This window comes from Lepus europaeus, chromosome 7 (assembly GCF_033115175.1).
Source record: "Lepus europaeus isolate LE1 chromosome 7, mLepTim1.pri, whole genome shotgun sequence".
NCBI lineage: Eukaryota > Metazoa > Chordata > Mammalia > Lagomorpha > Leporidae > Lepus > Lepus europaeus.
In genome coordinates this window covers 112,929,129-112,950,704 of record NC_084833.1, presented here as the reverse complement: position 1 = coordinate 112,950,704, position 21,576 = coordinate 112,929,129, and the positions used below count along the sequence as shown (strand labels likewise).

Here is a 21,576-nt window from a genome sequence, read left to right as displayed (position 1 = left end):
TGCAAATCTCTCATTTGTGAATGAAGGTGAAATAAAGACTTTTCATAGCAAACAGAAACTGAAAGAATTTGTTGCCACTCGTCCTGCCCTGCAAAAGATGCTTAACGATGTGTTACACGCAGAAGCACAGAAACATGGTCATCAATATGAAAGAAGGTAAAGGAAGGAAACCTCATGGCAAAAGATCACGGAAAGCTCAATTTCTCTTTGACATAGAATTAAAATCTGATTCTCTGTTAAAGCAATGTGTTAAAGTAATCTATTATGTTCTCTTGATGTCTGTTAAATTCTAATTGTTCAAAAACAGCTGAATATTTATTAAGAGCTATGGGTTATTTAAATATGTGCTTATTTTCAAAGATTTGAACAATCACCTTGTAACAATGATCAAATTTGGTCTATATTGTGTCATGATTTTAAGGAATATTTTTTCAACCAGATATTTTGGATTTTGAGCCTTCTTAGCATTCTTGACAGGCATTCAAAAAATCAAAGTTCCAAACAATCTGGACTCTAAAATTTCCAGTAAATCTTGGACTTTGGTTTTTCCAGTTTGGGCCCAACTGAAAAAATCGAAGGACCTATGTCTCTCATCTTATAGAGACACCAACCAATCAGGCTATTTGGATTATATTAGAAGTACTGTCAAGATGTGACGTGGTACTAAATTTTAAGTTTCTATAATGGAAAATGCTATTAATACAACTGTTTGAGAATTAAAAAGTCTAATGATCTTGTGTTACTAGACATGATAGTTATCTTAATGAGAAAGCCCCAGAGGCCTAAAGGATTAAATACTTGTAAAATTCTATAGGTGCTTTCAAAAATACTGTGAAGTAAGCAAGCGCCTCTTGTTGGTTGATGAGTTTATAATTTTAAACATGGCAACTTAAAGTCTTTTGTCATCCACAGTTATATATGATTTGCTGATCATAAAACAAAAGCGTTGTTGGTTTTGTGTTTAGCTGTCCTCCTATAGGTTCCTATGGACTTTTTCCAGCCACTTCTATTGTATTCAGTACTTTGGGATGGCTCTGTAAACAGATGAAGCCAAGAATGTATTAACAGTACCAACTGAGTGAAAGTATGGTTAACTGAGGTTACTAAAAACAAAAAGCAATTCAAATCAATTGGCAATCTACAAAAAGAGTTAAAGATTTTAAAAGCTATTGTTAAAATTGCTATATTGGTCTATTATGTTATGTTATATGTGTGTACATATTGTATGTCCACATGGGAAAATTTTATTAAGAGTTTTATTTTAATTGGCTTATAGATAAGATTGTCCATAAATTGAAGCGGCTAAAATTAATCAAAGATACATTTTAATTCGTGTGACCTGAATCTCTGCATCATATGTTTTATACTTGTTGGTAGAAAGAAACTAAAAACATTTTATATGGTTGTGCTTAAGTTTACTGGCTAAACAAACTACACCATGTTAGATATTTAAGAGGTGTTTTCAAATGCATGATTCTTAAAATTTATAGAAGGCATTGGACCTTCTGGTAAATGTTTTCTTAAGTTGTTATCTAATGGTTGAAACTATTTGCTAAGTATTCATGTAATATTGCTATTGTCAGCAAGTGATCTAGGACTTGCTCCCTCATTTCTCTATTCTAAGCCCAACTTGTTCTTTCATTTCTCTATTCTCCTCAAGGTAGGAAACTAATTCTATTATAAAGGAATCTGTAGGATGCACAATTTAATCTTTAGACCTTATAAAAGAGATGGCTAACATTTTTCTGTAATAGCATAGCCAAAATAAGAACTTAAATAATAATCTCATAGCTAGATTTACTTCGCCATCAGCGAAGTAAACAGTAAGTAGAAAAAAAACTCCCTTTCAGACCAAAGGGAAAGAAAGTTTTTAAGTGAGAATATAATTTTCCTCATGGGCATTGTCTACCTTAGAAAAACTACTACAGAACATGCCTGTGACTATAGACTTGTAGTTCAGGCCACCGAAGATTAGAGATGGGACACGGGCACTCCCTTGACTTGCATCCTCTGGTCTGCTTTAACACAAACCAGGAGGAAAAGAAAGCTAGGCAACAGAAGCAATGGGTGGCAGGCCTATTAATGGCTGTTCTGTACAGTGATCTGCCCTCAAGCAGACCCAACAGGCCAGTCCACTGCAGTGGCTTTCAATGTGGTAAGCCTGGGCTTCAGCAGAAGTCAGCTTGTGAAGAGCCCTGGCAGCTCTGCCAAGAGTGGATCACTGGAAATGGACCTGCTCTGGAGTCGAAGGATGCCCAGGTCAGAGCCACAGATCATATTGGCTCTAAGCTGAAAAGCCCTTCACTCAACCCAACTTCCAAAGTGACCACTGCAGCTGAGGGAACGGCCAAGCAGGGTCAGCAACTTTGCAGGAAGAACTGTAAATTTCTTGTTAGAGATGCCACCTGCCTTTACCTGGCCTGCTCTCCTCTCAGGCCAGCCAAGTAATGAAAGTCAACAGAGTGCTTTCCCCTAGGAGGTTCACACCTCCCTTAGGATGTACCCCATGTGAAGAGATAGGTCTGGGCCTCTTAACTTACAAGGCCTAAAGCCCACCAGATTATTATCAAGCCCCTTCTATCAGGTTCTATTTGCCTCTCAATCAGAAAACTTAATTGTAGCTTAGACAGCACCTTTCTTAGCTCCTCTAAGAATGACTCTGTCCTTTGTTCTAGACCCTGTCTAGCGTACTTGGGCCTCATTCCTTTGTAATCATAATCTCTACTCTACCACCAATGGCTCTACTCCCAACCTGTGTGTACTGATGTTTCTCTTCCCCACTTAATGCTGTATAATTGTTCAGACCTGGTTATTGCCACTTTAGGATCATTGGTTACTATCCTCACCCTGTCTTTTATGACCTTGTCTATATATGATCAGAATCGGCGAGCTTGGAAGGCTTCCATAGCCTTGGGAACTCATGATGAGGGCCTAGGGTGGTTACTGGTGCCATAAACTAGAGTGTCAATTTGTTGGGTCAACAACGGGAGTCACTGTGCACTTGCTCCTCATGTGGGATCTCTGTCCTTAATGTGCTGTACATTTTGATTTAATGCTATAACTAGTACTCAAACAGTATGTTTCACTTTGTGTTTATATGTGGGTGCAAACTGTTGATATCTCTACTTAATATATACTAAATTGATCTTCTGTGTATAAAGAGAATTGAAAATGAATCTTGATGTGAATGGAAGGGGAGAGGGAGCAGGAGAGGGGAGGGTTGCGTGTGGGAGGGAAGTTATGGTAGGGGGAAGCCATTGTATCCATAAGCTGTACATTCGAAATGTATATTCATTAAATAAAAGTTAAAAAAATAAAAAAAAGAAAGCAGAACTCAATAACACTTGTAAGAGAAATGGTTACATTGTAACATTAATGATTACATTGTTGAAAAAAAAACTTGCTTTATCCACATTATAGTAACACAATAAAGTATTTATTTTGGAAAAATAAAATTGGATACATGTCACAAACTCACATAAAGCTGCACATTTACCTCAAGTCTCATGGTCAAAAAGGCAAACCACTCTGATTTATTTTTGTTGATACCCCAATCCCTCTTTATCTGACTGAGAAGTCCTTTTTCTGATACACATTTTGAAAATACACATTTCTCACAGTTTAGTGTGACTTTTTATGTTCTTAATCATATATTAAAATTTAACATAAAGGAAAGATATTGCCAAGTCATAAAATAGGCACAAAATCTAGGCTGACATTTCACTCAAGAAGCTATGAAAATGGCTAATGAGGGTGTGAAAAAGATGTTGACTATCACGATGTATTAAGTACATACAAGTCAAAATCAAAATGAACTACAACCACATACTCATTAGAATGACAGTAAATAAAAATAGCAATGGTGCCCAGTGTTGGTGAAGATATGGATAAACTCAACACTCATATTTAGCTGGAGGATACATAACATGGTAGAGTTTCTTTTAAAAATAAATGTCAGATTCAAATAAAGCTAAACCTAACCTTCCCATTTAACCTAGCAATTTCACTTCCCACTCTTTCTTTTCACTTGTTGTTTTGAAAATGCATTCTTCTTCTAGCTAGAATGCACTTTTAAATTTTTTTTTTATCTATTTGAAAGGCAGAAGAGAGGGAAAGACAGAGAGAGAGAGAGAGAGAGAGAGAGAGAGAGTCCATCTTTTGTTTCACTCTGAAGATAACTGCAAGGCCTAGGCCTGAGTTGGAATCTAGAATCCAGGAACTCCACCCTTGCCTCCCACATGGGTGGCAGGGTCCTAACCCTTGGGTCATCTTATGTTGTGTGTCAGGAGGGAGCTAGATTGGAAGTGGAGCAGTCAGGCCTGGAACTGATTCAGCACTTACATGGGATGCTGGCATCCCAGGGTGCAGCTTAACCTGCTCTGCCACAATGCCTACCCCAGGAATTCCAAATTTTTAAAAGCACATTATAAGGTATTATTCCTTCCCCTACCCCCAGCATTCTTTTAAAAATGAGTTATATTTTATGTTTTTCAATAAAAGCCACTTTAAGGTAGAAATTGATATATCATTTTGATTTTGGTAGCATTTCCCTGAAGATTAGTGTGGAAATGACCAATAACAAATTGAATAAATAAACACTCATGTTATCATGATTACATTCAAGACCATAAACATATCCATCACCTCCAAAAGATTCTCCCACCTTATTTTGTTATCAGTAGTGAGTTAAAACTTTGGCTTCCAAATAAGAAAAGAAATAAAAATGAAAGAAATCACAAAACCTGGGGCCAGCATTGGGCATAGTATGGTTTCCCACTGGGATGCTGGTATCCAACAACAGAGTTGCTTGGCTGGAGTCCTGGCTCCTCTTCTTCTGAACCAGCTTCCTTAAGGCACAACCTGGGAGGCAGGAATCAATGGCTCAGGTACTTGGGTCCCTGCCACCCTGGGGGAAAATGCAATGGAGTTTCTAGCTACTGCATTCAGCCTGGCCAATCTCTGAATCTCTGACTGTTGCACATATTTGGGCAGTGAACTAGATAATCGAAGGTATCTCTTTCATTTCTCTCTCTCTCTCTCTCTCTCTCTCTCTCTCTCTATATATATATATATATATATATATATCCTTATCTCTATTTCTATTCCTATCTCCATCTCTATTTCTATTTCTATCACCTCCATTTATATCAATCAATCTCTATCATCTCTATCTTTTTCTGTGTTCTACCTTTTAAATAGATGCAAAAATAAACTCATAAAAATTAGAGTTTTATGGGTACATTCCTGGAATACTGCATAATTCACTCCTCTAGTTAATACCTTGTGAGGGTTATCACAAGAAATTTCTCTGGTTAGCAGTATTTAGAAAAGCTCCTGTCACCAAAGAGTTGCCTAGAAGAGCTGTCTCCAGAAAGAACAAATGCCAATTCCTGACCTGGGTGGCTTTGACCAATGGGAATTGGCCAAAGCAGTTTCTGTGTTCTTTTGTATTTAAAGGTTATCCTCTTTAAAGAAATTATGGGACATGTACTCTATAGAATACTATACAGCAGTCAAAAACAATGAAATCTGGTCATTTGCAATAAGATGGAGGAATCTGGAAAACATTATGCTGAGTGAATTAAGCCAGTCCCAGAGGGACAGATAGCATATATTCTCCCTGATTGGCGACAACTAACTGAGCACCAAAGGGGAAACCTGTTGAAGTGAAATGGACACTATGAGAAACAGTGACTTGATCAGCTCTTGTCCTGACTGTTGATGTACAATGTAATACATTATCCATTTCAGTATTCTTTTTTGTTCTAGTACTATTGGTTGAACTCTGTAATTAACACACAATTATTCTCAGGTATTTAAATTTTAACTGAAAAGTGATCCCTGTTAAATATAAGAGTGGGAATAAGAGAGGGAGGAGATGTACAATTTGGGACATGCTCAATCGGACTTGCCCCAAATGGTGGAGTTAGAAACGTGCCAGGGGATTCCAATACAATCCCATCAAGGTGGCATGTACCAATGCCATCTCACTAGTCCAAGTGATCAATTTCAGTTCACAATTGATCACACTGATAGGTCTAAGAGTCAAAGAGATCACACAAACAAGACAAGTGTCTGCTAATACTAACTGATAGAATCAAAAAGGGAGAGAACGATCCATCATGGGAAGTGGGATACACAGCAGACTCATAGAATGGCAGATATCCTAAATAGCACTCTGGCCTCAGAATCAGCCCTTAAGGCATTCGGATCTGGCGGAAGAGCCCATGAGAGTATTGTAGGCATGGAAAGCCAAGACACCCTGGGAGAAAAAAGAAGACCTAAATGAAAGATCTCTGCAAGTGAGATCCCAGTGGAAAGAATGGGGCCATCAAAGAAGGAGGTACCTTTCTCCGAAGGGAGGAGAGAACTTCCACTTTGTCTATGACCCTATCAGAATAAGATCAAAGTCAGCGATCTCAAGAGGCTTACATAGCCTTGGCAACTCATGACAAGAGCCTAGGGAGATTACTAATGCCATAAACAAGAGTGTCAAATTGTTAAGTCAACAACAGGAGTCACTGTGTGTAGTGGAATAAGAAGGTCATGCGAAGGTGGCCACTGGCAAGCGAGCGTCAGTTAGTCAGGAATGGCTTTGAAACCCACCTGGCTTTGGAAACTGCCTGGCAACAGGCTGTGATTGGATGGATTTGAAACTGCCTGGCGACAGGTTGTGATTGGATGGATTTGAAACTGCCTGGCGACAGGCTGTGATTGGATGGCTCTGGAAACAGCCTGTCGCCAGGCAGTGAGATGTTGCCGTTGATTTCTCAACTATGTTGCAGTGGGTTTGTTTCTGAGAGGAGCAGCGTGGTTGGGGCAAGAGGCACGGAGTCAACACACAGACCCCGGGAGTCGGGTGAAAGCAGTCTTGAGGCGAGCAGCCCACAGACTTTTTTATTACAGTTGGTACAACAGCTTATATAGCCAAGACCAGCCAATCTGGTCAAGGGGCAGTCTATACCCCAACCAATTATAGCCTGTTGCCAGACAGTTTCCAGAGCCATCCAATCACAGCCTGTCGCCAGGCAGTTTCAAATCCATCCAATCACAACCTGTCGCCAGGCAGTTTCAAATCCATCCAATCACAGCCTGTTGCCAGGCAGTTTCCAAAGCCAGGTGGGTTTCAAAGCCATTCCTGACTAACTGACGCTCGCTTGCCAGTGGCCACCTTCGCATGACCTTCTTATTCCACTACAACTGTATACTTACTTCTCATGTGGGATCTGTCCTTAATGTGTTGTCCAATGTGAATTAATGCTATAACTAGTACTGAAACAGTATTTTACACTTTGTGTTTCTGTGTGGGTGCAAACTGATGACATCTTTACTTAATATATACTAAATTGATCTTCTGTATATAAAGATAATTGAAAATCCACTTTGACTATGACCTTATCGGAATAAGATCAAAGTCGGCAAACTCTAAAGGCTTCCATAGCTTTGGCAACTCATGACTAGAGCCTAGGGAGATTACTGATGCCATAAACAAGAGTGTCAAATTGTTAAGTCAGCAACAGGAGTCACTGTGTACTTACATCTCATGTGGGATCTGTCCTTAATGTGTTGTCTAATGTGAAGTGATGCTATAACTAGTACTGAAACAGTATTTTTACACTTTGTGTTTCTGTGTGGGTGCAAACTGATGACATCTTTACTAATCATATACAGAATCTATCTTCTGTATATAAAGATAATTGGAAATGGAAAAAAAAACCAACCTGGTGTTAAATTGGAAATGGCATAGAAAGTAATTAATTTTTAAAAAATATTATGTAGGATCTCTGTCTTTAATGTGCTGTACACTGTTATTTAATGCTATAACTAGTACTCCAACAGTATTTTTTCACTTTGTGTTGCTATATGGGGGCAAACTGTTGAAATCTTTACTTAATATATACTAAACTGATCTTCTATATATAAAGAGAATTGAAAATGAATCTTGATATGAATGGAAGGGGAGAGGGAGCGGGAAAGGGGAGGGTTGTGGGTGGGAGGGAAGTTATGGGAGGGGGGAAGCCATTGTAATCCATAAGCTGTACTTTGGAAATTTATGTTCATTAAATAAAAGTTTAATTAAAAAAAGATAATTGAAAATGAAAAAAAAAAGTTATCCTCTTGTTTTGATTTCCTCAGATGTCACTACTGTCACTAGATGTTTTCTCCTACACTAATTTTCTAATATCAGCCGGGGATCCTACAGTTTGCCTCCATTCTGAAACTATCTACCTTTAGATAGTGATAGATCTCACAGGTTGAGGAGTCAGTCCCACAGACTGATCCAATCACAGACACCATTGCAAGTCCAAGTTTTTAACTGTACTACTGACTGACTTGCTGCAATTCACTTTTGCATATCCTCTGCTCATATCTAACATTTGCAGAATTGCTCACAAGACTTTGAAAAGCCTTTTTTTTACTGTGACATTTTTATTATACAAGGATACAACTCAGGAACAACACATGGAAACAATGCTGAGAGGGAGGTTCCAAAGAGTCCTCAGTGCGGGTACTTAGTTCCTGTGGAATTGGGTATACCACATGGCAAATGCATGCATTCTTTTTCACCAATTAAGAAGCTCTCTGAACTCCATCCTTTTGGATTTCAATGGAAGCATCATTGAATAGGCATGCCTGATTAAGTTGTGGGCCACTGGTGATCCATCAATCTTTGGCCTCTCCTTCCTACCTGGAGATCAAGGATTGTGACTGTGGATAGGCCTGACAATTCCAATCACATGGTAGGTTGCCTTGGAAACAAGTCCCCATCCTTTGGATATTCAGGAGCCTAGCACTTCCTGTAATCTCATTGGCATAGAGAGACATATATCCTTGCCAAGTACTGTGACTGCACTCTCTTCATAATAAATCACAATTGCAGAGCGGCATAGTACACCTTCTCATATACCATCTATGTCTTATTTATGAAATGTCTATTCAGTTCCTTTAAATATTTTCTAAACAGATTATTGTTTTAGGGGTTATTTATTAGGAACAAGAAGCCTTTATCAGATATATTGCTTGGAAATATTTTCTCATATTCTCTGGTTTTATTTTCATTTTCTTGACATTTACTGTGCAATAACTTTTCATTGTACATATTTATATTTACACTTTTATTTGCTTATCCATTGGAAAATCAGTGAGATAGGTGGGGGGGAGAGAGAAAGAGAGGAGAGAGAGAGAGAAAAAGAGAGAAACAGAGAGGAGACACAGATAAAGGTCTCCCATCCTCTGATTCTTTCTTCAAATGCTCACAGCTGGGACTAGGCCAGGCTGAAGCCTGAGAACTCAAGCCTAGTTTCCCATGTGGAAACCACAAAACACATTATTTGAATCACCAGCAGTTGTTTCCCAGGGTGTGCATTAATAAGAACCCAGATTTGAAGTGGAGTTGGGATTTGAACCCTGGCATTTCACTGGCCATGAGATGTGGTTGTGTATAATCATTTTCAATAATAAATGTATACAATTAGAGGAAACATTAGTGGTTGTCAGGAAGTAACAGGGGACTGGAAGCAGGAAGAAAGCCTTGGGTTTGAAAGGGCAACATGGAGGATTCTGTGATGATGAAAATATTTTGTATTTGACTGAATCAGTGATAATAAGTTGTGGTTTTCATTTAATTAGCAATAACTATCTGTGAGCATCTGACAATTTAATTTTACTTGAAAAATTCTCCTTTGCAGTATAGAATCTAGATTATTATATTTTAGACATTGAAACTACATGAAACTACATGAAAACTGCATAAATCATTTTAGACATTGGCCATGATTTCTGGGTATTTTAGCAGGTTAGCTTAGTCTGACATAATCCTACAAATCAAACATCCATTTATGTAGAACACTTTTTTTTTTAATGTATCTTCATTGTGTAGTGTAATATCAATCTTAAATTACCAGTTACTTGCCAAGTTAGAACATACAGGGCTTGAGCTAGATAAAAAGATGCTGGGGCCAGTGCTGTGGCATAGCAGGTATAGGTGGCAGTTTGAGTGCCAGCAGCTCTGCTTCCAATCTACCTCTCTGCTAGTGCACTTAGGAAAGCAGTAGAAAATGGCCCAAGTTCTTGGGCCCCTGCACCCATGTGGGAGGCCTAGAAGAAACTCCTTGATTCTGGCTCAGTCTGGCCCAGCACCAGCTGTTGAGGCCATTTGGGGAGTGAATCAACATATAGAAGACTTTTCATATATATATAGATTAACATCTATAAGTTTCTTTCTATTTTTATCCTCAATTATGAGAATTTCTGGTGATTCTTCCTTTGTAACACCTTTTCCACATGTTGGTTTCTTAGAAACATTCACAGTAAAAGTGTAACTCAGAGAATTTTGTTGAAAATCATTGATAGGCTGATGAATTATAGGTATATTTGCTTCCTGAAGCTCATTCCTTTAGGTTGCCACCATACAAATCTTCCTACATCTGCACTTTCACCCTTTCAATTCTGTGCCAATAAATAAATAAAAATAATGAGTGGCTTCTGATGATCTTCTATATTGAGCAGACCTTTAAGGTTTGCTCTTGAGAGCTTTCTGTACTGATTCAAACCTACCTTTGATCTGAGTTTATGCTCTTGTAGTCCTTTGGGGAGAGACCTCTTGGAGAGCCTATGCAAGTTCTCCGTGTTTTCAGGCAGGAGGGAAATGTGAGCCTTTCTCTGAAGTTCTCTTTGATGACCTCTTTGAGTATACATGCCCTACTCATGTTTTATCTTGTGGCACATTCAGGTCTACATTTTCAATGGATAAGATTTTATTGAAAGATCAAGTATAGGTTACAAGACAGATGGAGAAGAGATTATCAGTCATTCATTTTTTAAATCAATTACCTGATATATGTGACAGGTATTTCTCTAAGTTGCTGCAGAAATGACATTGTAGAAAATGAATAGTAACCCTATTCTCTAAGAGCTTGAATTCAAATGGTTGTGGGGGCTTAATGTGTTGTAAGAAGAAAAACAAATAAATCTATAGTATTTCATATATGAATTTTGATGTGGTTGCAGGAGTGGTCATCCTGCTTTTCATTTTGGGTATGACTCATTTAGTGGAACACCAAAATGTATGCACACTGGGATTGTTCTAAAAAGTCAGTGCCATTAAAATGAACTTGACAGTAAAGGTGGTCTAGGAAACTGTGCTTAGCTAAAAGGCTGACCTCTAGGGAAACACTGGAGAAACATAGGTATTCCAATTTTTAATTAGGCCCCTTGGATTTCCTAACCCATAATATTCTCTGAGTCATATTGGCAAGTGGCTCTACTGGCACTGGCAAATGCTATTTAACCCCACCTGTGTTGGCTAGGACACCTTGGGAAGAGGCACTATGAGAAACCATGATTTGTGACTCATGGCTCTCTACAGCCTGGGAGATTGAAGATTGTGCTCTGGCATCCTCAGTCCCAAATTTGCATGAAACAAGAGAGAATTTCTTTTCTGGGCTGTGCACCCCTGAAATTCATCAAAGCCACCTACACATCAGTGAGAACAGGGGGGAAGGGATTACAAGATCTTCCCCTGATTCTTGATGCAGAAGGGTGAGTGTTGATTGCATCTGCCCTGCTAGTTTCCTTCTACACCTTGTCTATAGCTGCCCAGGAGTTCTTGAAATGCCTCAGCACCTTTTATCTGAGACCACTATTGACCCTGAGGTGAGCATTGTGGACTGGAGATGCTGTAGAGTCAAGAGCTGTCAGACAGCTCCTGAGTCTCCTTCTTCCAGAAATGTTCTAAGTCTTCTTGACCATCAGCTTTAACATCCTCTCAGTTTTGTAAAATGGAGGAGATGAAAGTGCACAGCAGGGTGGGCTAGAGTTCATTCTCCTGTTCTCGGTCTCAGTCTAATGAGAGAGGAGTTGGGTGAAGAAGGCTGGGTTCTCATATGTTAGTGTTTCTACTTTTCTTCCTTTCACAGATATATTCAAGAGAAGAATGACCTCAGAAAATGATTCCACAGTGACCCAATTTATCCTGCAGGGCTTGACACAACAGCCAGAACTGCAGCTGCCTCTCTTCTTCCTCTTCCTGACAATCTACGTGGTCACTGTGGTGGGGAATCTGGGCTTGATTGTTCTGATTGGTCTGAACCCTCACCTGCACACCCCCATGTACTACTTCCTCTTCAATCTGTCCTTCATTGATCTCTGCTACTCCTGTGTCATAACCCCCAGAATGCTGGTGAGTTTTGTGAGACAGAACATCATCTCCTATGCTGAGTGCATGACTCAGCTCTTTTTCTTCTCTTTCTTTGTTATTGATGAGTGCTGTATCTTGACATCAATGGCCTATGACAGATATGTGGCCATCTGCAAGCCCCTGTTGTACAAGATCACCATGTCTCTTCAGGTATGCCTCATGTTAACAGTGTGGACATATTCAATGGGGTTTGCAGGTGCTGTGGCTCACACTGCATGTATGCTGAGACTCACCTTCTGTGATGGCAACATCATCAATCATTTTGTGTGTGACATATCTCCACTCCTCCAGCTCTCCTGCACAAGCACCTACATCAATGAGCTGGTGGTTTTCATTGTGGTGGGCATCAATGTAACAGTGCCCAGTCTCACTCTTTTTGTTTCTTATACCAGGATCCTCTCCAGCATCCTCCGCATCCATTCTACCCATGGCAGATCCAAAGCCTTCAGTACCTGCAGCTCCCACATAATTGCTGTTTGTCTTTTCTTTGGATCTGCAACTTTTATGTACCTTAAGCCTTCTCCTGCTGGGTCTCTGCCTCAAGATAAAATATCTACTATTTTTTATACCATTGTGGGGCCAATGATGAATCCTGTCATCTACAGTTTGAGGAACAAAGATGTCCATTTTGCACTGAGTAAGACTTTGAAGAAAAGTGTCCTCTCCTAAGTAGAATTGGATTGGTTATGGATGCTGATCCCGCTAAGGGCACACAATACATACATCTAGGGAAGCAATAGTTAAGACTGACAATAGAAATTCAAATGATTTATAATAGGGAAAATCAATCTGGTACATAAATCCTCTCACAAGTCAAAACAATGTAAGGAATTGGAGTATCAGGCTTCATCCTTTTAGAGAGTATATGGAGAATAGTTTATTCTGTTATACTCCAGTTTCATTGTAGCACTTAAACTAGTGTTGTAAGGATCAAAAGCTGAATGATACTAACTGATGGGACTTCAGGGTAGGAATGTGGTTACTGGGACATCAAATATCTTTGTTGGAAAGAATTTCATAACTAATGTGTAAAAATCATGGGTAATATTTTTTCCTTTCATCAAAAAGAATTTCAATCTTCAGTAATTATTCTATTTTTTATTTCTATTCTTCCTTTTGTCTCTGAGGTTTATACAGAAAAAATAGTGTAGTGTGACTTTTGGAAAGACTCCTTATATTTATTTACTTATTTGAAAGGCAGAGTAATAGAGAGAGGGGATGACAGAAGGACCTTTCAGTTACTTGTTCATCCCATTATGGACACAAAGACTGGGGCTGGGTCAGGTCAAAGCCAGTAACCTGGAACGCCATCTGGGTCTCCCAGGTGGGAGGCAGGGATCCAATTACTTGAACTTCACCCACTACTTTAGCAGATAGTTGGACAGAAGTGGAGCAGCTGGGATTTGAACAAATGTTCTGATATGGTATTGCCATATTGCAAATGGAAATTTAACCAGCTATGCCACCGTGTTGACCAATATAATATATTTAATCAGCAAAACCTAACTCAGAATCTATACTGTACGAAGCTCTTTTTAACAATAAAAGATCTGAAACAGAAATGCCTGTGCTCTCAGAGGGCTAGCTGTTTACAGCAAGCTGTAGCTGGGTGCAGGTGTTCAGGAGAGGGCATGATGAGTGAGCAGATATGTATACATATGTCATAAAAGAGTTACACAGGAATTTTTTTTAAGTCCTGTCTATGTTCTTTTTTAACCAACCCTGGGCATATGGTAAGGGTTCCATGGGTGAGGTCTAGTGAAATCCATGAAATAATAATAAATAAAACCATTAAACAAAACCAAATTCCCCTGCCCTGCACAAGAGATTTTCTTTTCTTTTCTCATTTCAATGATATCATGTAAATTAATGAAAGAATACGTTTGAAAGTTCTATATAGTGATTTAAAAATCACATCCCAGTAATTTTTAGATGCACTCTTCTTTTCACATAATGTCTGTAATATCAGTGTGCACATTTAACCAGTGACACTTCTCCATCATTGTCTTCCTGTGGACGGTTTTGCTGTAGCTGTCATTGCATGTGCTTACTTAATCATAGCTATTCATGTTTTTGTCTTTTATAAGAATTGTACAGAGACACATATATGGATTGGATTAACTGCTATTAAAATTATTTAATTTTTATCATATATTCTATATAAAATTTAATTATGCAATTCTTATAACTGTATCTTTGCTTGTATTTTTAACACAGCACTAAAGTAAAAAGCTATCACATTTATAGAAATATATTGAAATAAGACAGGTGGGTTTGAATTTGAAGACCTTTAAGTAAAAGTATTTCACTGATTAAATTATCACAAATGTATGTTTGTGTGTGTGTATATCATGAATATATGTTTGTGTGTGTGTAGAGATATATATATATATATATATATATATATATATGCTTCTTTTAAAAATGTTTTATTTATTTGAAAGGCAGAATTACAGAGATACAGGAGATACAGAGAGATCTTTCATTCCCTGGCTCATTCCCCAAATGGCTACAATGGCCAGGGCTTGGGCAGGCCAAAGCCAGGATCCAGGAACTTCTTCCAGGTATCCCACATGGGTGCAGGAGCCCAAGCACATGGGCCATCCTACACTGCTTTCTGAGGTGCATTAGCAGGAAGTTGGGTTGGAAGTAGAGCAGCTGGAATTTCAACTGGAGCCCATATGGGATGCCTGCACCACAGGCCATGGCTTTACCTGCTACACTGCAACACAGGCCCCAATATATCTATTTCAAAATAATGATAAAGAAGTAGTAAGAATCAATATATTCATAAATCAATGAAGCTGGATCCTGACAGATAATAGGCTTACACATGAAAAAGAATATAGCAGAATACAGGTGAATTGTTGAATTCTCTGTAATATGGCAATGTGTAGATAGTTCAGAAGAGTGCTTTTAGGGTAGACATTTTATGCCATGGCTTAGCTGACATTAGGGATGCCCTTAACCCATATCTTAGTGCCTAGGTTTGAGTGCTGGCTCTGTTTTCCATTACAGCTTCCTGATAATGGATATCTAAGGAGCCAGCATGTGATGGTTCAAGTAGTTGGGTCTCTGCCACCCTGTGGGATACCTGGATTCAACTCCTAATTCTTGCCTTCTGCCTGTTTCAGCCCTGAACTTTGTGGACACTTGGCATGTGAATCAATGGTTAAGACATCCCTTGACCTCTGTGTGTATGCAGGTGCATGTCTTTCACAGGCTCTCTGCCTTCAAATGAAGAAAATTATAAAAATGAAAAACCAAAGCATACTTTCACTAAGTATAAAATAGAAATTGCAAGTGGAATCAAGTTGTATATGCTTGGCAGCCTTTTCTGTTTCAATGAAATTCAATGTTATCTTTATCCTGTATCACTAATTATGGATTTTTAAAAAAAGATTTATTTATTTCTTTGAGGGTAGAGTTACAGGGAGGGAATGAGAGTCAGAATGAGAGAGAAATCTTCCATGCACTAGTTCAGCCCTCAAATAGCTGCAACAGCTGGAGCTAGACCAGGCCAAAGCTAGGAGTCTGGAACTCCATCGAGGTCTCCCCTGTGGGTACAGGGGCCCAAAGGCTTGAGCCATCTTCTACTGCTTTCTCAGGCATGTTAACAGGGAGCTGGATCAGAAGCAGAGCAGCTGGAACTCAATGGAATGTGGTATTGTAGGGAATGGCCTAACCTGCGGTACTACAATGCCATAATCTGTACCACATTTTTAAAAGAATACATGCATCCACCAAAAGACATTTAAGTTACTTCTATGATTTTTTTTTTTTTGTGAATAGTGCTGTAATAACTTGAGAATGCAGGTAGCTCTTTGTAATACTGTTTCAATTCTTTCAGGTATATACCCAGAAATGGGAGTGATTTTTTCAAATTGTAACTATATTTTTAATTTTTTTGAGCAAACCTCATCCTGTTATTCATAATGAATGTACTAATTTATAATTGTATCAATAATGTAGTTGGATTCTCTTTCTCCATATCCTTGTCAATATGTTTTTGACCATAGTGATCTTAAGCAGTGGAGTCATATTTCATTGTATCTCTTTTCTGCAAATTTCTGATGTTTATAGTGGAAATTACTCATAATAAAAAGAATCATTTATTTGAACCCTAACCAAATGGAGTGGGGAGTGCACCTAGGAAAGAGGCTCTTGGGTAAGTCTTGTGGCACAGTGGCTTAAGCCACTGCTTGAGATGCATGCAGCTCAATGAGATTGCAAAGGATTGAGTTCCTTCAACTCAGCTTCCTGCTAATGCAACTGGGAGACAGCAGATGATGGCCCAAGTACTTGAGTTTCTGTCAACTGTGTGAAAGACCAGGATAGTTTCTAGTAACTGGTTCAGCTCTTGCGGATATTTGGGGAGTGAACCTGAACCAGAAGATTCTTTCTCTCTCTCTCTCTGTCTCTCTCTCTCTCTCCTTGTCTTTTAAATAAACAAGATAAAAAAATCAACTTTTAAATGAAAAAGAAGAGGCTATTATGGGTGCATTCCTGAAATATCTGCAGGTTTCCCTCCTCCAGAATTTATCAGAGGAAATTCCTCTGGCACCCAGTATTTCAGATGAGCCCATGGCATGAGGACAGTTGCCTATCAATAAACATCTCCATCAATGAATACATGTCAACTCCTCAATCATCTTTGTTCAAAGCAGTTTGCATGTACAGAGAAGTCTGTAGTTAAAGGGTGCTGTTGTCCAGATTTCCTCAGATGTTCCTATGAATTTGATAACATGCCAATCCCAGATTGCAACACTTCTGGTATTTCCAAATAAAATCTCTTGTTCTTGAGAGTCTCCCTGAGTATATGAATATATTTTACCATCAATATTGTGTATTGGAAAACCAATGTTTTTCTCCAGACTCAGAGTCCAGAGTGCTCACCATTCTAACATAGTCCACTCCAACTGTTTTTCCTTGTGCTCACACTCAACACAGAATGTTTCTGTGAGGTGTCTAAGCTATTTTTCCAATAAACAACTCTCTAACATCAGCTGGGTATCTTACAGTTTAAGTCCATTCTGACACTGTGTACCTGGAGATCCGACCACATCTCAAACACTGAAGGGTCAATTCTACAAGACTGACCCAACCTCAGACACAAGTGCAGTCCAGGTGGTTAACTGACTGAATGGCTGTGAATCAATTTCCCACATTTCCTCCTCATGTTCCACCATTTGCCAGAGTGGCTCATGGAACTCAGGAAAGCCCTTTACCTATGAATGCATGGTTGTTATACTGGGACAAAACTCAGGAACAGCGGATGGAGGCAATGCTTATGCGAGGTTCTGAAGGGTCCCAAGTGGGACACTCGATCCGAAGCTCAAGTATTTCTGCAACATTCCTGGGAAAATTGGTGTTCACCATAGGTCCTCTGCAGTCTGTGCCCTCCTGACTTCAGTGTTTTCAGATAGTCACTGTATTTTACATGCCAGCATTTCAATAATAATTAAAATGGGAGATAAGTGTAAAGTTACCATAAAACAAAAACTATACACTACAGGATATTTTAATGCTATTTTATTAAATTCCATTACTTCCAATGAAGGGATGGCACAATTATACATCTTACAGAGTTTCACATTATTCACAGACTTTATAGATTGAAGTAGTACATTATTTTTACTGAGTTATTTTGTTTGCAATACTTTATAGATATAAAGGGTCTTTGCATTTAAACTCTTATATTCCAGATATATCATGGAAAAAAAAAAGACCTAAGTAAATGATCTCTGTGAGTGAGATCCCAGTGGAAAGAACGGGGCCATCAAAGAAGGAGGTACCCTTCTCCGAAGGGAGGAGAGAACCTCCACTTTGACTATGACCCTATCGGAATAAGATAAAACTTTTAATAACAGTGTCAGTCAGGGTATCAGTTAGTGCCATTGTGGAAGTGTATAATAGGCCAATGTGCTGGAGAATCCATACTACAGATGTGGAGAAGCAAAATTCAAGAGTAAAGAGTAATTACTGGATAGACAGATATGGTAATGTTATGGCTAAAGTTGAGAAGAGTAAAAGACTGGAACTACATAGTCAAATCTTCCATAATTTATCCACTAATATCTGAAAGGCAGGCATTTGACAAGATTGAGGAATGGTGTAGGAGAGGACTGTAGCTGGTTTTAGTGTCATCTCTCATTGTATATTTGACTCTGTATTTTCACCTGTGTTTTAAGCCTACTCTGATAGGAATGATGAGTTGCCTGAGTCAGTTATGGCCTTCCTGCAGTTATATTGATACCGTGGAAGCACTAGAACTGAATTATGGATGAATGCTGCATCTTCATTGTGTTGTCATTTTTTTCTCTGTGTTTTTCATTTCCAGCAATGCTATGTTTAAAATCTTCATTTAAAGAGGACAAGACACCATTCAAGGGTCAACTAAATCTTACCTTAAAGAATATTTCCCTTCTTTGTGGACCTTAAATGATTTTGATACCTCTGATATAACTGGGTAAACTGTGAGGATAGAGTTTGATTATCTCTAAGGTATGATTGTACAACTGAAATGTGTAGCCTTTGAAACCATACAGATTTGAGTAGAAATCTTGACTTCCACTGTTCTCTGCTCAGCTTTGTAAAACTTACTTTACTCAAATCGCCCTTGGTGTTGGTTATCCCACTTGTGTAACATAAATAAAAATAAAAGCATTCTCTTGAAATACAGTTTCAGGAGGATCTATATAGATAAAACACCTAGAACAGTGTTTTACATATGTGTACATCAAAAATGACTAGCGTTACTCCTCTCATTCTAACAGTCTTTGAGTTGTTCACACTTAAAACACCTCTGTCCAACCTAATTCTCCAAAAATCTCATATCTCTAGTATAATCACCAAATTGGCAATGTTTTCTTCTCCTACATTTAGGGTGTTATTTATTATCTTCTATGTTATCAACTGGTCATTTTACCAACTGTCTCTTCCCTTCTTCTTCTCTGATTTATCCTATGATTTAGTATTTAAAAATGAATTATGAGGATGAGAGAATTCCTATATATGATGAAAAATAGGAGAAATAAAGAAGTAGAAATGAAATTTACTCATAATCTAAATTCTTTAGTAAGACATTCTAGATTCTTTTATGGTTATTCATTCATTTTTCTGAACATAGTACAATTCCTCCCACTTACTTGGCTAACTTATTTAAGAGAAATTTGACTTATCTGTTATCATCTTGTAGTGTGGAAATGGTCTGGTTGGAATACTTTGTCTCCATGCCAATTATTGATTACTAATCCCCTTTGCAGCTAAACTGACTTCAGCAGAGAGAATAAACAGCTGTTTCCTTTTCCTGAAATAAGATTATCCATTGGGCCATGCCATCTTGGTCTTGCCCCTTAAGTGATTCACAGTTTTGGTCAGTTTTCATGTTTTCTTGCTCTCTGTTTCTTGATGATGAAATTTTCAAAATGAGATCCACAGTTTTTCTGAGGCACATTAAGAATTACCAGCAGAAATTCACTTTGTAAATAATGGACTGTATACATGTATGCTAATCCCTGCTTGCTTTGTATATATATTTAATTGCCTATATTCCAACTTTGTGATGTCTCTGTCCTCATTAAGTCTGTCATGTGCAGATGTCACAGGCACGTTATCATTGCTGTGTGTCATCAGGGAGTTGCAGTCCAACTTGAAGCATCGTGGTTAATGTTTTGGTGCTGTTACATCAGCCAGGAACAAAACAGTTCCCCCACCCCCACTTCCCTCATGCAGAGGGAGTTCTTTGGAATTTCAATTCCCTACAACCCTTAAGTGTCTGATAGTGAAGCCCTGGAGAATAGACTGAACAATTAACAGGAAAATTTGTTGAGTGTATTTAGGCTCTTCCTGTAAAAGCTTTGTCTCAAACTTTTGGGAATTGTTTACAGGTGACTTTCTCATTGAGCTTTTCTCTTGGGCCACATTGAAATGCAAGTTCTCCCTGGGTTTTCATGTCCATTATCTACTAAACCTAATTAGATATTGAATTACATGAAACTTTTCTTTCAACTCTTTTCTTTCTGTTGGATCTTGTTTCTGCATGCTTTATATTTAGATTTTCACAAGCCATTTTATATCCCATCTCTTACAGGGCTACTGACAATATTTCAATTTCACTATTTTCTCAGCATCTTTCTTTTTAAGCTTCCAGGACATAGTGAGGAACTTGCATTGCATTTATTCGTTAAGTCTCCTTCATCTCCCATCCATGACTCTCTTTTATTCTTTCCTAATTGCTCATAACTCCTTTTATTATATACTAGTCATTAATTTTGTATAATATTTCTAAATTTGGGTATGCATGACTTTCTTTCTTGAGTAGAGCAAAAGGATGTGTTTTTTAGTAACATCAGAAAATCAATGTTGTACACTGTTCAGGGCACCGTATTAGTGGATGAATGATGCCAGTATTTCTTCATACTGGGTATGACAAAAGTTTCAGGGGAAGCACATTTTCAGTCTGTGATATATTATGTGTCTCTCATAATTTTTGCATACTGATTTTGTATCTTATTATTGTATTTTGCCTATGAATGCTATAATTTTGAGCTTTTGTCTTGTGTTTTTTTTTGTTCATTCATTTATTTATTTATGTTGGTACATGTTTTCTTCTGAATTACAACTATTGATTTTATTCTCTGCACTAATTTTGGCCACCTATATCCCTTTCACTTGGCCACATGTGCCCTGTTGCTTTTATTGATGTACCCCATCTTTTCCATTTAATTTATTATTTCTTGGAACCTCAATATATTCCAGGTTCCTGTTGTATTCTGCCCCCAACCCTAGTCTTAATGACTTCTCTAAGGAGCCCTTTTACTGGGGCATGACACTGGAAGCTAAGATCTGATTTCCAGCTATACTCATTGCTACTGAGAATTTATCATTCCTAGGCTCTGCCAAGACAAAAAAATTATATGCATGGACATGAATCCATCCATACTCATATCTGTATTTACTTCTATATGGATCATGTTACATTTTATTTTAATCTAGAGTATGCAATTATACAATTTTGAATGTTTACAATCTGCCTTTTTCTCAAGTTTTGCTACTTGTCTTTGGTTTGCTTAGTGTTCCTTGTTTACTAGAGTCTTCAAGAAGGATTGTTGAATGCAGAATTTTTTTTAAGATTTTATTTACTTATCAGAGAAGTAGAGTTACAGACAGAGAGAGGGAGAGACAAAGAAAGGTCTTCCATTTGCTGGTTCAGAATCCAAATGGCTGCAACAGCTGGAGCTGGGGCCATCTGAAGCCAGGAGCCAGGCACTTCTTCCTGGTCTCCCACATGGGTGTAGGGCCCAAACACTTGGGCCATCTTCTACTGTTTTCTCAGGCCGTTAACAGATAGATGGATCTGAAAAGGAGCAGATGGG

At 38.3% G+C, this 21,576-nt stretch overlaps 1 protein-coding gene across 1 annotated transcript; it reads left to right on the top strand.

Annotated features, from left to right (window-relative positions):
* Positions 1-11,926: 11,926 nt before the first annotated feature.
* On the top strand, positions 11,927-12,868 carry LOC133764749 (olfactory receptor 8B3-like). The gene has a single exon (XM_062198434.1). It carries the CDS (start codon positions 11,936-11,938, stop codon positions 12,866-12,868), a length of 933 nt encoding a protein of 310 aa, XP_062054418.1. The 5' UTR covers positions 11,927-11,935.
* Positions 12,869-21,576: the final 8,708 nt, after the last annotated feature.